Source organism: Diceros bicornis, chromosome 18, assembly GCF_020826845.1.
Source record: "Diceros bicornis minor isolate mBicDic1 chromosome 18, mDicBic1.mat.cur, whole genome shotgun sequence".
Lineage (NCBI taxonomy): Eukaryota > Metazoa > Chordata > Mammalia > Perissodactyla > Rhinocerotidae > Diceros > Diceros bicornis.
In genome coordinates, this window is record NC_080757.1 from 17,462,832 (window position 1) to 17,478,925 (window position 16,094).

A 16,094-nucleotide genomic window follows, 5' to 3' on the forward strand; every position below is an offset into this window, starting at 1 on the left:
GACTGTCTGAGAAGGAAGCAAGTTTCATTTCTCTTTCTGTTCAAACGACATTCTATCAATTTCTCTAGGGAAGACTTCCCCAAGGCTGCCCTATCTGCCCTATATCTTATACTTAGGTTTTATTTTTGCTGTCTTAAAGAAAATTCCTTAATGCTAAAAGTACTTTGAACTTACTAGTCAGACACGATTGTTTAATCAAAAACTAGAAATAGTACTGTCACAGCTGAGATGACACAGCTGGATGACTCATCTGGGACTTGATTTCAAATGTATAATAGACAAGAGGAAGGTTCATAAACTCAGTGTAGACCAAAGTACAGAACCAACAATACTCTTTTTCCGCTGACAGATCAGGTTTAAATTCATTAAAGATGGCCTGGAAGAACAGTGGCCTAATGCAAACGTGCAGATTTCTTCTGTTACTGATTTTATTTCTGCCATGTGAGATGACAAGTAAGTTAATATTCTTTTTGACCTCTTTTTAAACATTGAAAAATTTCAGATTAAAAAATGATGAGTGGGCACTGGGAAAATCCAAAATCCAAATTGGAATGACTACACAGTTGGTATGGCTCAGAGTACAGGAGTCAGATGACATAATAAAACATTAAATGGAAAAATATTTTTATGGTTCTGATAATATAAGACAGGGTGAAGTATTCTATTCTCTCCAGAGCCACAGCCAGAATTTTCCTACATTTTAACACATATCATTCCTAACCACATCCCAAATAATCTTCTGCTATTTATGTGAACACACTACTTACATGAAAATCTTTCCTGCCTTTGCTCCCCACTCCAACCTGGAAGTAGCTTTTTCCCCCCTTGATTTAAAAAGTAATACATAGTCATTGTAAAATAAATTAGGAATTACATAAAAGTAAAAATCCCTCCAAATCCCATCATCTAAAGATAACAGCTCAACATGTTGGTGAATATTCCTCCAGATTTTTAAAAAAATACTAGGCAGCAATCTCATTATTTTCACCAGTAGTTTATGCTTTTTAAAGGAAAAGTTAATGTGTTTTCAGGATGTACTAACAAATGTTATGTAAGGGGTAAGTTTGTGGCAGCTACAGTCATTTTTTTGCTTTTGTTGCTTGCTTCTGAACCCAGGAAAGTAAAAACTGAAATTCAGGTATGTTACTACACAATGAACAGATTTCTAAAAATCTGAGATGAAAATATACTGCTATATATCCTGATCATCCACCCCACAGCAACTTGTCTACCCCACAAACCACAGCTGTTTAAACATCTGTTTATTTTACTACACTGACAAAACAATATTAAAACATCAGAAATACAAGACCAAATTTGTCCATAATCCTATCATCTAATCAGAAATGCTTTCAAATCAGCTTTTATCCATATGCATATTCAACTTTGATATAGTCATATTAATTATTAGAGTTGTAATTTACATTCTGCCTATTCACCTAATGTTACGTCATAAATATTTTTCCATTATGCTATAGTCCTTTTTCCTTTGTGTTTCCCCACTCCCACCCCCTTACTTTGCTACTTTCAACCCCTTGAAGTAAACAAGCTGTCTGCTAAGTATTGCTCCACTTTTTTTTCTATTTTTATCAATCCTATTCAATATATAGAGATAGGATTTTTACCAAGACTTTTTCTCATAATTATACGTGTGTATGTGTATACATATAAATGAGGTAATTTTGTACATACTGGTTTCTAACTCAGTGGTTCTCAAACTTCACTGCACATTAGAATTACCTGGGGAGCTTTTTAAAAACCAAACACCCAGGTTGCACTCATATCAATTAATCAGATTGTCTGGGGGTGGGAGCCAGGCATCAGCACATTTTTAAAGATCCCCAGGTGATTACAATGTGCAGCAACATTTGGTAACCATCATTTTAACCTTTTCCTTTTTTTAGTTAATAATACATTATGGATCTTTTTCCTTGTAAAATCATACAGATCAATATGACTATTTTTAATTGTTTCAGAGTATTTCACTGCATTGATGTAACATAATTTATTTTACCTATCCCCTGCTGATGGCCATTTAGACTGTTCACTCTACCTTAACAGTTTCTTCCCGCCCTCCCAGGTTCTATTTTAACGGTGAATGGTAAAACTGAGAACTATGTTCTGGACACTCAGCTTGGCTTCCAAGAATCTCTGAAATGTGTTGTTCAAAACCACACCAATGAGGAAGAACTTCTCTGGTACCGAGAAGAGGAGACAGTGGATTTGAAATCTGGAAACAAAATCAACTCCAGCTCTATCTGTGTCTCTTCCATCAGTGAAAATGACAACGGAGTCACCTTTACCTGCAAGCTACGGAGGAATCAGTCGGTGTCCATCTCCGTGGTGCTGAATGTCATTTGTGAGTGAGGGAAAAGAAACTACTACTCAGTCTCTGTTGTCTGCACTACATTAAGTGGTAGTTGAAATCTGGGTCTAAAGAGTACGTGCATTTTAACATTCGCTTGATATTGCCAAGTTGCCCCCTTTATGCTCCCACAACAATGCACGAGGGTGCCTATTTCCCAACACTCTCATGAGCACTGAGTATCCTCAAATTCTAAGAGTTTGTCAGCCTGATTTGAAATTTTATTTTCATTTTCTAAATTAAGAATGAGGGTGTTCACCTTTTCATAAATGTATTGGCTCTTCATGTTTCTTGTCTGTGAAATGCCTGCTCACGTCCTTTACTCATATTTCCATCAGGTTGGATTCCTTCTTCTTATTGATTTGTATAAGGGCTTTGTATATTAAGGAAACTAGCATCTTGTCATTTTGGATTTAAGTATTTATTCTATTTGTTTTTGACATTTTTTATAGTTTTTTGGCTATATTTTAATAACATGTTTAATACGTTTATGTATTTAAAATTATCAATCTTTTCTTTTGTAGTTTCCAGCTTTTGTGTTCTACTTAGACATTCCTTGGGAATCTTTTTTTTTGTGTGTGAGGAAGATCAGCCCTGAGCTAAGCTCCGTGTGAATCCTCCTCTTTTTGCTGAGGAAGACTGGCTCTGAGCTAACATCTATTGCCAATCCTCCTCTTTTTCTTCTTCCCCAAAACCCCAGTAGATAGTTGTATGTCATAGTTGCACATCCTTCTAGTTGCTGTATGTGGGACGCGGCCTCAGCATGGCCGGAGAAGCGGTGCGTCGGTGCGCGCCCGGGATCCAAACCCAGGCCGCCAGCAGCGGAGCATGCGCACTTAACCACTAAGCCGCAGGGCCGACCCTCATTGGGAATCTTTTAACATCACCTTAAAACCCAAAAAGGTGAAGCTCTCCGATAGTTAGGTTCCAGGTATTGGCAACCCACTGGTGGAACTACATGGAGGTAGGGGGCCTTCAAGTGATTCTATGTAGGTGATCGTGTAGGTGGTTTGAGTGGAAAGCTAGTTCTACACGAGGAAGGTATGGATGGTGTGGTGAGGGGTGATATGGGATATGGTGATGATGGGGTATGATTTGGTAGAAAGAGGTCTGGACTGGGAACCTAGTAGTAAAAAGTCAAAGCCATTTGACCCCAGTGAGCTCAGCAAACTTTTCTGTGAAAAAGTGATGCCACTGTTCCTGACATAACAGTAGATAATGCTGAGAAATCCCGCTCTGAAAAATACTGGCGTCCTGCAGCTTGAGTTTCCGGAATGAATCATTTGCATCTTCCTAGGCAAAGGAGCTTTGTTTTTTATTTTCTATGAATTGATAAAATGTGATTTTTAGCAAGCTACCTCTTGGCTACTTTAATAGAATCCAAGACTATTGGGGACCTTGGAGGCCTTGTCATCCTTATAAAATGACAGGTGAGGAAACTGAGGCCCAAGACTGAGGGCCGAAATTATCACAGCTGGAGCTGAGAACAGAACACAAATTCCCAGACTCCTAATCTAGTGCTCTTTCTTCCCATTGTACCTTCCTAAGGGAGACATGGCAGAAATGAGACAATATGATTTGGTGGCTTAAAGAAATGATTTTCAGTTTTCCAACCTGAATTCACTTTTAGAATCATCTTTATAACAATCTCCTAAATATTGTTGTTGCTAAGCACATATATAAAAAAACCAACTGGTCAGTGATTCAAAGCGACAATAAACTGACAAACTTATCAATCGATAAGTCAAAATGAGCTCATAAAAAGTGACAAGAATATCATATACAATCCTAAGGAAATATTATTGTTATAAATAGCAGATCAAGAACTAGATGGAAGCTTGATAATACACTATTTGGGGGAGGGTGTGCAGAAACAGGTTCTCTCATACATTGTTGCTTAAAGTATAAATTGAGACCACTTCTTTTGGGACATCTATCAAAATTTAAAGTGTGCTACCCTAGGACTCAGCATTTCTACTTCTAGAAGTGAAACAAGAGACATATACAGGGATGTTTATTGTGACATTGTTTAACATTTTAAAAATGAAAGTAACCTAATGCCCATCAAAATAAAATGATTAAAGAGTCATATATTATACTGTAGCACTCTAAAAGCAATGAGCTAGGGGCTGGCCTGATGGTGCAGTGGTTAAGTTCGCGCACTCCACTTTAGCCGCCCGGGGTTCGCAGGTTCGGATCCTGGGCTCGGACATGCACCACTCATCAAGCCATGCTGTGGTGGTATCCCACACACAAAATAGAGGAAGATGGGCACAGATGTTAGCTCAGGGCCACTCTTCCCCAAGCAAAAAGAGGAAGATTGGCAACAGGTGTTAGCTCAATCTTCCCCACCCCCAAAAAATAATAATAATAAAAAATAAAGGCAATGAGCTAGATCTCTGTGGTTCAATCCGGATATATCTCAGAAACATGCAAGTTACTGAGAGAATGAATTTTTTAAATAGGGAATACTCATGTGCGGCTGATGTGCTTAAAAATTAATTTTAAGTAATTAAATTAGAAGAAACAACTAGTAAGACCTGTCCACAAGCGAAACTGGTATATTTGGCAATTATGTTCTCTATTTTAGCAGCTTCTTCCATATCTGAATATCATATAACATCTTTGATGGATATGGATACAGAATTCAAGCTCATTTCAAAGAGCAACAAAATGTCATTCTTCTGAGAGAGTTATTAATAGCACAGCCTACTCAGGGTCTAATTATTCAGTGTGCAGATTACACAAGCTCCTTTTTTCCTCCTTCTCTGCCTTTACCTCTTTCCTACGGCCCACTTTTCAAGTATTTTATTACCCTTCTGCACACTGGCCAGAAAATGCAAGGGGCATGGAGAAGAGAGGAGAACCAACTCAGACATTCTCTCCCTAGATGTTGGAAAGCCCTGGTCAGGGTGAAGGTTGGAATTATTTGGTGAAGATAAATGTGTTCAACTAGCTTATGGGTCTATAGCTGCCCTTATCATGGAGGGAGTAAGGAGCTGCTCACACAGAGGGATGAGAGGGACTCAGGTCACACTCACCTTCCATAGATGCCAGAGTTGCCGTGATTGGAACACCTTCTGGAAGGAGGACATTATTTCTAGAGGATCATTGAGGAAATGCAGATATGCATTGGTATACATGTGGCCAGAGGAAATGTGGTTAGGTAAAATGCAAAAATAGAGGGTGTGAGAAGCCTTCAAAACTACTACCACCACCACAATAATAATAGTAGCTAGCAATGCGGTAATTCTTTACAGGCATTATGTCATTTAATCTTCACAGCCAACTCACAAGGTAAGTATAATCCTACTTTTTCTTTCTCTTTTTTTTTTTTTTTTTTTTTGGTGAGGAAGATTAGCCCTCAGCTAACATCTGTTGCCAATCCTCCTCTTTTTTGCTGAGGAATATTGGCGCTGGGCTAACATCCATGCCTATCTCCCTCTACTTTATATGAGATGCCGCCACAGCATGGCTTGATAAGCAGTGAGTCGGTCCGCGTGGGGATCCAAACCTGCAAACCCCCAGCTGCTGAAGCATAGCACTGGAACTTAACAGCTACGCCACCGGGCCGGCTCCATAATCCTACTTTTTAGATGAGGAAACTGAGTAGTTACTTAGCAGTTAAGTAACTTTCTCAAGGTCACAGTACATAAGTGGTGTAGGTAGAATCAGGGCTAACCGCAATGACTGCTTTCTTAACATTATACTATTTTATTCAACACTCGCACAGATTGGTTTATTATATTAACTCTCAGAGAGCATAGACTCAAAGCTTATACTCTTGGGTAGTGTTACAAATTGTCTACTTGGTACAGATTCATTATTACATATATTTGTTTCATAGTTTTGTCTTCTCCACCACATTAAAAGTTCTATGAGGTTTGGAACTGGATGTATGTTATTTACCATTGTATCCCAGGTTCCTACCTAGCCCAGTGCTTGGCATACAGTAGGTACTCAATAAATTTTTGTCAAATGAATGAATGACCACATGAGATAGACTGAAGAAGATCTTGAACACTGACAGTAAACTACTGCTTATCTGCTGATTAAACCTAAATGCTTGAATCTTACAGTTCCTCCTTTCCTAAGTGGAGACGACTTCCAAACAGTTGAGGAAGGCAGTAATGCGAAGTTGGTTTGCAATGTGAAATCCAACCCCCAGGCTCAAATGATGTGGTACAAAAACAGTGGCCTCCTGAGTTTAGAGAAAAACTACCACCAAGTCCAACAGACAAGTGAGTCTCTTCAACTGTCAATTACCAAAGTCAGGAAATCTGACAATGGAACCTACAACTGTATTGCAAATTCAGCTCTGAAAACGGAGACCAAAGACTTCCACCTCATTGTCACAGGTAACTCTCTTTTTTAGTAATATTCAGCACAGTGCAAAATTCAGAATAGATGCGCAGTAAATATTTTTTGTGACAATAAATGAGAATGACAATTATGATTAGAAGCTAGGATTTTCTTTGGAGAATTATCCTCATTCAAAGCGTTTTCCACTAAGAATGCTCGTCCTTCCTTTTAGGGGAATTATGCCCATTCCATATAGGACAGTGCTTTTTGAGCAAAGGTCCTTTTCTAGAATCAAGTGGTAGAAGACAATTCTGGTTGGCTTTAGGGAGGGATATTTCCATCAACTCTCCTGGACAACAAGGTTTGTAGGAACTGGACTTCCGAGTTCACAGCCTAACGACAAACAGAAGAGAAGTCAGAAACACAGAGAGGAAAAAAATGTGACTAGATACTGGCTAGATAAGAAAATGGATCTCTAAAATCACTCCTAACTCTGAAATTGTAACCTACAGGCTAATCACAAAAGGGAGTAGGGGGAAAAAGTTCTCTCTCTTGGCTTCATGCTTCTTCTACCCAGGTTTATCACCTCCGCAATAATAGAGAAAAAATGAAGCTCCAAGTGTTTTTCCCTCCTCATATTTCTCCTTCATACACAAAGAGAAAGGCGAGATACCTGGTGTAGCAGATGCAGAAAATGCTCACGCACACATTTCCTGGTCTGGGGCCAGTATGCTAGCAGCAGCCAAACAAGCTGAGGCTCCTATATCTTGTTAGAACATTATTCACTTTGTCATTTGCCTCCCTGTGCCCCTTCATTGCTTTTCTTACCAATCCCCAGGAAGTCAACTGAACCCTTGCCAGAAGTGTTTGACTGATGTGACCATGGGGCTTCTTATTTTCTCCCCCTCAGGAAGGTCTGGGACACCAACAGAGTGACTGGTGGGGAGGAGGAGCTGCTGCAGGTTAAATACCCATCCCTGTGATTACTGATGTGGTCAGTAATTTGTCCCGCAGAGCAGTGCCAGTATGCCCAGTGGCTACTTGCTTTAAAAAACCAAAACCACAAATAACCTAAGTACTCACAGGATAGAATCAGTGGCACCACCATATGGAATAACCTAAGTACTCACAGGATAGAATCAGTGGCACTGTATGGAAGCTTGTGGCTATTCACCTTCCCCAGGACCACAAAAGCATGGTTGGTGTAGCCTCAGGTCATGCCATTCTAACTGGCTGTAAAGACCACACGCAGAGACTAGGGGATTGTATCATCCCTCTTGGTTAAGAAGGAATCATAATTGCTCTGTGTCACATAAAAAACATACACCTTGTGTGGCAAGCAGGCTGCCAGCTTGGCAAATTGGCTTTTAGGTGGGCAGAATCCTGTTTTGGGTGGAGCTCATCCAAACCAACTTGTTTTTCTTATTTCTTCCTGCTTTCTTACCTCCCTGGCTGTTGGCTGCCTTTGCAGCATAAGCATTCTGCTGCTGGCACTCAGGCTAAATGCCAAGTTTGCCATGAGCCTCTCTCAGCTTCACGGCTCAGTGGGGTAGTTTCTAAATGAGGCCATGCAAAGCTGGAAATGACATCACGGATCTTTTTTTTTTTTAAGTTGTACTCATGGCTCATATTTATTACAGTAATGTAGTGAGGATATACAGCCAGATCATAAAGGAAAAAGAAAAAGAGGGAGGCGACCCGTGGCGTAGCGGTTAAGTGCGCACGCTCCGCTGCAGCGGCACAGGGTTCGGCTCCAAAGTGCGCACTGACACACCGCTTGTCAAGCCATGCTGTGGCGGTGTCCCGTATAAAGTGGCGGAAGATGGGCACGGATGTTAGTCCAGGGCCACTCTTCCTCAGCGGAAAGAGGAGGATTGGCATCAGATGTTAGCTTAGGGCTGATCTTCCTCACAACAAAAAAAAAGAGAAAGAAAGAAAAAGACGTAGCAGAATCTGGAGGAATCCATGTGCAGACTTCCCATGGGGGACACACAGGAAAAGTTTGTATCAGTTTAGAGAATTGTTTACCAGCTAAGTTCCTAGATGCCAGGCAAGGGCCAACCTTGTAAGTAGGTCTTTTTAAGGATAGCAGTCTCTGGCCCACTATCTTAACTCTTTTCTGCACACCATCCACTTATTTTCTTGGTGAAATGTCTGTTTAAATATTTGCCCCCTTTTTCTTATAACAATAGGCTATTTTTTCTTATTGAGTTTTGAGAGTTCTTTATTTATTTTGGATACAAGTCCTTTATCAGATATATGACTTGCAAATAGTATATCCCAGTCTGTGGCTTAACTTTTCATTCTCTTAACAGTGTCTTTGAAAGAACAGAAGTTAGTAATTTTGATGAAGTCCAATTTAACAATTTGTTCCTTTATAGGTCATCCTTTTAGTGTCATATCTAAGAAATCTTTGCCTAATTCAAAGTCACAAAGATTTTCTCCCCTGTTTTCTCCTCCTTTTACAGTTTTAGGTTTCACATTTACATTCGGGACCTATCTTCAGTAATTTTTGATATGGTATGAGACATGACTAGAAGTTCATCTTTTATGTATGAATATCTAATTTTCCAAAATCGTTTGTTAAAGTGTTTATTCTTCCTCCACTGAATTGCCTTTGCACTTTGTCAAACATGAATTGTTTGTACGTAAGTGAGCCTATTTCTGGACTTGCTGTTTTCTTTCATTTTCTGCTTGGTTATCTTTCCATTAATACCACACTGTCTTAATTATGTCACTTTATAAGAAGTCTTAACATCAGATATCATTATTTCTCCTACTTTGTTCTCCTTTTTCAAAGTTGTTTTGCATGTTCTGGGATATCACAGATCTTTTCTCGAGCACAAGATTTTAGCCCACGCGTTGGGATTATTTTACCATAATGAATATGGGGGGAAAATAGCAGGGCTGGTTACAACTGGGAGAGTAAAACAGGATAAGGGGAGTGATGCCGTTACATTTTCCAAAGTCACTTTCAATAGAAACTTGGAATCCAAAGTGAGCCAGTGAGTCAAGCAGTTTATTTTAGCTTGTTTATGGAGTGAAAGCTGTCACGTGTGGCTTCATTTTATTCAGCTTGGTAAAAAATATTCTGCTCTGTGACTGAATTCTGATTTCTTTTCCTAATTGTCCCACCTTTGTTTCTCCTTCGTTTTGACATCTTTTCTTGGCACTGCAAGTAGAGGGGGTCCCCAGTAAGGTGAAGACCCTTTGGCATGTCCTAGGGCTGTTTATTACAGAGCCAGGGCTTACAAGAAGGCCCACTGAGCAGTTTCTCCAGTGGGTTGGTGCAACCCACACCTTCATGAGAATAATTTTTACTAACAGCCAAAAGAAAGCAAGAGTAAAGGATGCTTAATCTACTTACTCTCCAAAAATTATCCTGAGCAGGAACTGGACAAATAATGGAGAAGAAAACAATCAAAAGGTAAGTGGTTAGTGTGTCATATGAAGGATAAAGCCTATTTCATAATCTTGAGGCATATAGCGCTTGGGCTTTGAAATTTGATTTATTTAAAGACTTCTCTTCTCCTCTTCCCCACCTTTTGCCCCTCATATACAATCTCACCACACTTCTGTCTTTTATAATACTTATCTCAATGTGTAATTTTTGTTTGTTTAATGTCTGTCTCCCCCACTAGAATATGAGCTTCACGAAGGCAGGAGCCTCCATGTCTGTCCTATTTTTCGCAGGGATGAACGCAGCACCTAATACACAGTGGTCATTCGGTAAAAATTTGTTGACTACACTCAATCCAAAAACTCAATTGTACAATAAATAGCACACTCTTTATTTCCTATAAGTTCCTAAAATTTTATCTTAGCCATTATTGGAGCCCCTTCCCCTCCTAGAATGGCATCAGAATCCAGGGGCTTCGAGGGGGTCATTTAAATACCTCTGTTGACCTTAAGTACTCTTACTTTTGAAAGTTTCATCCCACATCATATCAAACTTATTAAAACAAAACACATTAAATATACTTTTTCGCTGTAAAAATTTTGAAAGGATTTTTATAACTTGCATATATTTTGAATATTATCATAAATAAGTTATTAATTTGGCTCTTAAGGTTTAAACATTATTGTTATTTAACAGTTGGGTTATAGTTGACATAAACTTACTTTTTTACAGATGTTTAAACATTTATCAATTTTGGTTAATTTTGCCACTTTATTTTCATATTTGGGAGCCAATACTTTTTTTGTTCCGGTCTCAAATATTTTTATAGGCTCTTGGAAAGCTTGCAAGCACCAACACTGTGCCTGTAGTGCCCGATGAACAAAACAGCTGCAAGCTTACCTGGTGTTCCGAAAACAAGGGAATGGGATTTCATTTCCAGGCTGTCATGGTTGCTGCTGATCTCTTCCTAGTCCAAGCTAGAGGTAGGCTCTCTGTTCTTCCATGTCACGTAGAGAGGTATGAAAATCTTGGCCATGGTTGGGAAGGCTGGTGCTTAGAGCCCCACTTCCCTAGGGGCACCATGCAGCCACCGTCTGTAATGTCTTGTCACCTGCTTGGGGCACTATCATAGTATAGCTACAAGGTCCCCACTGCTCCTGAGGCCCACAGACCTCTCTCCCCTTGGTCCAGCAGGCTCCTCACCTTTCCTTTCTTACTCTTAAAGCCTTCCTCCTTCTCTTTCTCCTCGGGGATACCTCTCAATTTGGGTTTTTCAAAACGCAGGAAAAACTATTGACTTCAGCCTGCTTCTGCTTTCTGCATGGCAAAAATTGTGGAAGAAGAAAGCACAAAATGGTCTGACTGCTTGCCTTGGGGGAGTTTTTCATATTACAATAAATTATCCTTATACAAGCGAATGGATTCAAAATGTGTCTCTGCTATTTACTAGTTCTGTGACTTCGGACAAGTAAACTAACCTCTCAAAGCCCCTGGCTCCTCGCCTGTAAAATGAGGATAATAACACCTACCTTTTGGGGTTGTTGGAGGGATTTCATTAAGAGGATATATGTAAAGTGCAAGGCATCACGGCTGGGACATATTAGAAATACATAAATTAGAACCATATAAACGTTAGTCTTCGTTCCCTGTGTTTGCATTTCCAACAGACAGAGTTGTGGGTGTACCAAAAGAACCCATTATCGCTGCCTGTATTGTGATCTTTCTGACATTGTGCTTTGGACTGATTGCTAGAAGAAAAAGAATAATGAAGGTATCTAAGTATTCTAAGCAATTTCGGTAAAAAGTCATCTAAATAATGGCAGAGAACAGGCTGTATAAGTGACTATAGCATTAGGAACCATACTTGGACAATCTGGTCTTTCTCCCATGAAATCTAAAATGGAAGTTGCTCAAGGGAATAAAAATTATACATATATTATGAGTACAGCTTTACAAAGAATAGAAGTCCATAGGACAAAACCTGAATGAAAATAGCTGTGGTGTTAGGGGAAGGGGATTTGGGGCTGATTTTTCTTCCTTTCAAATTTCCCTTTATTGTTGCTATGGTGCCTTTGGTATAATAAATAAATATAGAGAGGAACATCTGCCCTGGATTCAGAGATCTGCATGAAAAAGATTACTGCCCACTTACAGCCACAAGCCCCGCTTCGGTGGGCTGGAGTTTGAACTGTTGAATGCTTAACCTTGTTGGTTAGCATGATGCAGAGTATGTGTGTGCTTAGGTTAATGCCATGCATTTGACTCCACCAGTTAATTCAGTGCCAAAGGGAGGCAAATATGGCAGAAAGCCTCTAAGGAAAGGCCAGTGTGGCCTAGGCTGAATTCATTATCCAGCAAGAGGCATTCTCCTTGAAACATACAGTAACTGGGTGTTATTCAGGGCAACAATGTCTCCCAAGAAGAAATTCACCCACTCGTTGTTACAATACAAAGCAAATTTTTCCTACAGAAAAAGAAATACTCAACTACCTAAGAATCTTGGAAGCATTTTTATTTAAGAGTTACATCTTCTCTAATTTCAATAAAAATAACTACTGTGGTCAAATATATAAAATATATATTAATTATATATTTATATATATAATATATAATATTATTTTATATTATTTTATATATTAAATATTTATATATTATTATATATTATTTTATATACATATAATTATATATAAAAATAACTACTGTGGCTATATTTCCAGCCACCTCTGTACTGGTGTGTATTTTTCTAGGTAGATTAACAGACATTTGGGTTTCCTGTCCCTTGAGCCACCTAGATGCATTCAAAATGTTTATCCATGGGCCTTAGAAAAGCAGGCAAACTCATTGCCCTTGTTGTGTTTGCTTTTAGCTCTGCATAAAGGATAAAGATCCTCAGAGTCAAACAGCTCTGTAAGTACTTTGGTCTGGGGCCCATGATTTTCTATAAGAAGATGGGTAGCAGTGGTGTGCATCATAAAGCCTATCCTGAGCAAACTCTTCCTGAGATGGGAGGTGCTGGAAGGTGAAGGGTTTCCGAGGAGAACGAAGAGTGGAAGAGAATCTGCCCCCACTTTAGAGGCAGACCAGTGAGGCTAGGTCAGAAGGTGGCCTAGAACTAAGAATACCTTTGGTCTTAAGCCTACTCCCTCTTTAAACAATTTTGGGCTAATGCTTATGCAACTGCATTTTATTGCCATACAATGTAAATAACTGAGAGGGCCTACCCTGGGGAAGCCACTGCTGCATTCTCCTCCACAAGATCGGAAGCCGCATTCTTCATCCTAAATACTGCCTTCTTTTTGGAGCTTCCTTTAGTCCATTGGCTCCAGCATACGTGAAGTGGGCAGTGGGTAAGAAGGACAAAGGCATTCTTTCCAAGAGTATGAATTTTGTTTTGAATTTATTTTCTTCTTGCTATGATCATCATTATAATTAATTTCTTGGATCATTTCAGATGAGAAAGCTGAGATGCCATCTAATACAGCAAGAGTTTTGGATTAGGACTTCCTTGATTCATGTAGTTCCATCTGTATTTATTGCTATTATTAAATTCACTCCTGTCAAATTGTCAGAGGTTATGAAGAAGTGTTTCATTAAGCACTTAACAGTAGTTGTTATGACTAATTTGATATACTTGCGGAACATTTTCATGGAGAATGCTGTTAAGAATGAAAAGTAAGATTTTGTTGTCTCCTCCTTAAAGGGTATGTTAATTAATTGAGATTTGTTCTGAAAAAAACATGGGTAGCCATGTACCATTTAGTGTATATTTTTCTAGGTAGAAGATTAACAGACATTTGGATTTCACAGATCAGTGCAATACCAAACAACAACAACAACAACAAAACTGGGAGGGGCAACATGGAGTGGTCAATTTTTGAGGTTGCCAAGGAAGCATGTGAAAAATATCACTTATCATCTACCTTCACTGTCATTTCATAAAAAAATGTTTAGAACCAAAGGGATATAATCTCAGAATACGACACCCCTTTAAATGGAATAAATTTAGTATTATGAAAAACTCAGCATAAGTCCTTATTTTTCTCATCTCATCGTGGTTGACAGTCATAAACTTTGTGAGCTTTATGTGGCGATAAAGATGAGAACAGCAGGGGACAGGGACTGGCTAGCATGTTTGTTTACAAGTATCCTTTGCTCATTTTGCATAGTCATTTGTATATACCTAGCTATACTAATTACGAGTCAGCCTGTACTCTTCTGATATACCTCAATTTTAAATTGCAGCTCTCTTATAATATATCATTGACTTTTCCCATTTTCATTCTTTCTTCACTTTTTTTCCAATAAGAATCTCTGCTTTGCTTTCCTGAACAACTGGGGTGGGTTAGGGGGAGAGGCAACCCCAGCCAGAACCATCTTTGATGTCTCTGCTGTGCTCCCCCTCTATCTTATAAAAAAAAATTTTTTTTTGGTCTAATATTGCAGTAGCTGAATGTGCCACAGCGAGAGAGAGATCTGCTGTCAGACAGGTGGTAAAAAGCGCTCCATTGACATAGAAGCAAAAAGAAGAAATGAGCAGAATGTATGAAATCTCAACAGTCTTGTTTCTAAGAGGAACAGACACATCCTTCTGTTAGGCTTCTCTTTGCTTCCTTGGAAACTTCAGCATGGAACGGAGAGGGGGAGGGGAAGAGAGAGAAAGAGCCCGTTAAAGACTGTGGTTTACAGATTTCTCTGCCTTGGAGGCCCCACGAGGTTTTTGTGGGGAAGACTTCAGATCATGTCCCTCATTGAGGGTTTCTCAAAGCAGAATTTAGAAGCCCTGTGAAAATACTGTAAGGAAAAGGTAGGAGGATTGTGAAAATCTGAAAGTTTAGACAATTAAACTGGAGACTATTAAAAAAAAAACAGACTTCAGGCAATGGTGGAGATAGTTTAAAGTGGAAGAGGAAACAGAAAAAAACTTACATATCTAATTGGACTTGGAATCAGGAGACTCAAACTGCGGTTTTGGCTGTGTTACCTTTGGCAAATCCTTTTCCCTATCTTGGGCCTTTAGAAAATGAGGAGGTTGGGGGATGGCACCATGGCTTAGCGGTTAAGTGCGAGCGCTCCACTATTGGCGGCCCGGGTTCAGATCCTGGGCACCCACCGACGCACCGCTCGTCGAGCCATGCTGAGGCGGCGTCCTACATACAGCAACTAGAAGGATATGCAACTGTGACATACAACTATCTACTGGGGCTTTGGGGAGAAAAAGGAGGAGGATTGGCAATAGATGTTAGCTCAGGGCCGATCTTCCTCAGCAAAAAGAGAAGGATTGGCACGGATGTTAGCTCAGGGCTGATCTTCCTCACACACAAAAAAAAAGAAAATGAGGAGGTTGGATTAGGAGGAGGATTAGGATTAATTTTCATGTCAGCTTGAAAACTCTGTGATTTTCAAAAGATTCCCACATGGTTTAACTAAATGCTAGAAGCAGTTGGCAAGAAAGATTGAAAATGTAATACCTTTGCCCCACCTAGCAGAATTATGAATCAGCTCTGTTCTAGGACATATAACAATTCTTGAGAATTACAGGTCATCAGTAGAGAGTTTCTTCACCCTTATAAAAGGCAATGACCTTGTACATTAGCATAGACAAGGAACATTAACCAGTTTTAACAGAGCACAGTAATATCATAAATGGTCATTGCATTTCATTTTGCCTTACAGTTTTGGGAAAAAACAGAGCCTGTATTAAAAACTATGTCCATTATTTAAAATCAAGAGCCTAACTTAGAAAGACATGAAATTCCAGGACTCAAAAGAAGCCCCCATAGCCTTTCCCCAAATGTCTTCTTTACTTACTATGAGATACCTGAAATTCCAACATTCATTCATCTGGTTTTGACCCTTTGGACTACAAATACCAGAGGAGAAGTGACAAAGCCAGTTGCTCCCTTCTCAACTTTTCTACCAATAAGGACACTTTTTATAATTATTATTTTTCTCCTTCTTGGGCCTCATTTTTTTAAAGAACTGGTCTATCAAGCAAGCTTTATGTATTAAATAATAGCAATCTATTTT

The 16,094-nt window shown here is 39.3% G+C and overlaps 1 protein-coding gene across 1 annotated transcript; it reads left to right on the top strand.

The window, feature by feature from the left end:
- The first annotated feature begins 371 nt into the window (after positions 1–371).
- On the top strand, positions 372–12,978 carry TMIGD1 (transmembrane and immunoglobulin domain containing 1). Its single transcript, XM_058560169.1, has 5 exons — positions 372–453; positions 2,081–2,359; positions 6,445–6,723; positions 11,735–11,838; positions 12,934–12,978. Exons 1-5 carry the CDS (start codon positions 372–374, stop codon positions 12,976–12,978), a joined length of 789 nt encoding a protein of 262 aa, XP_058416152.1.
- Positions 12,979–16,094: the final 3,116 nt, after the last annotated feature.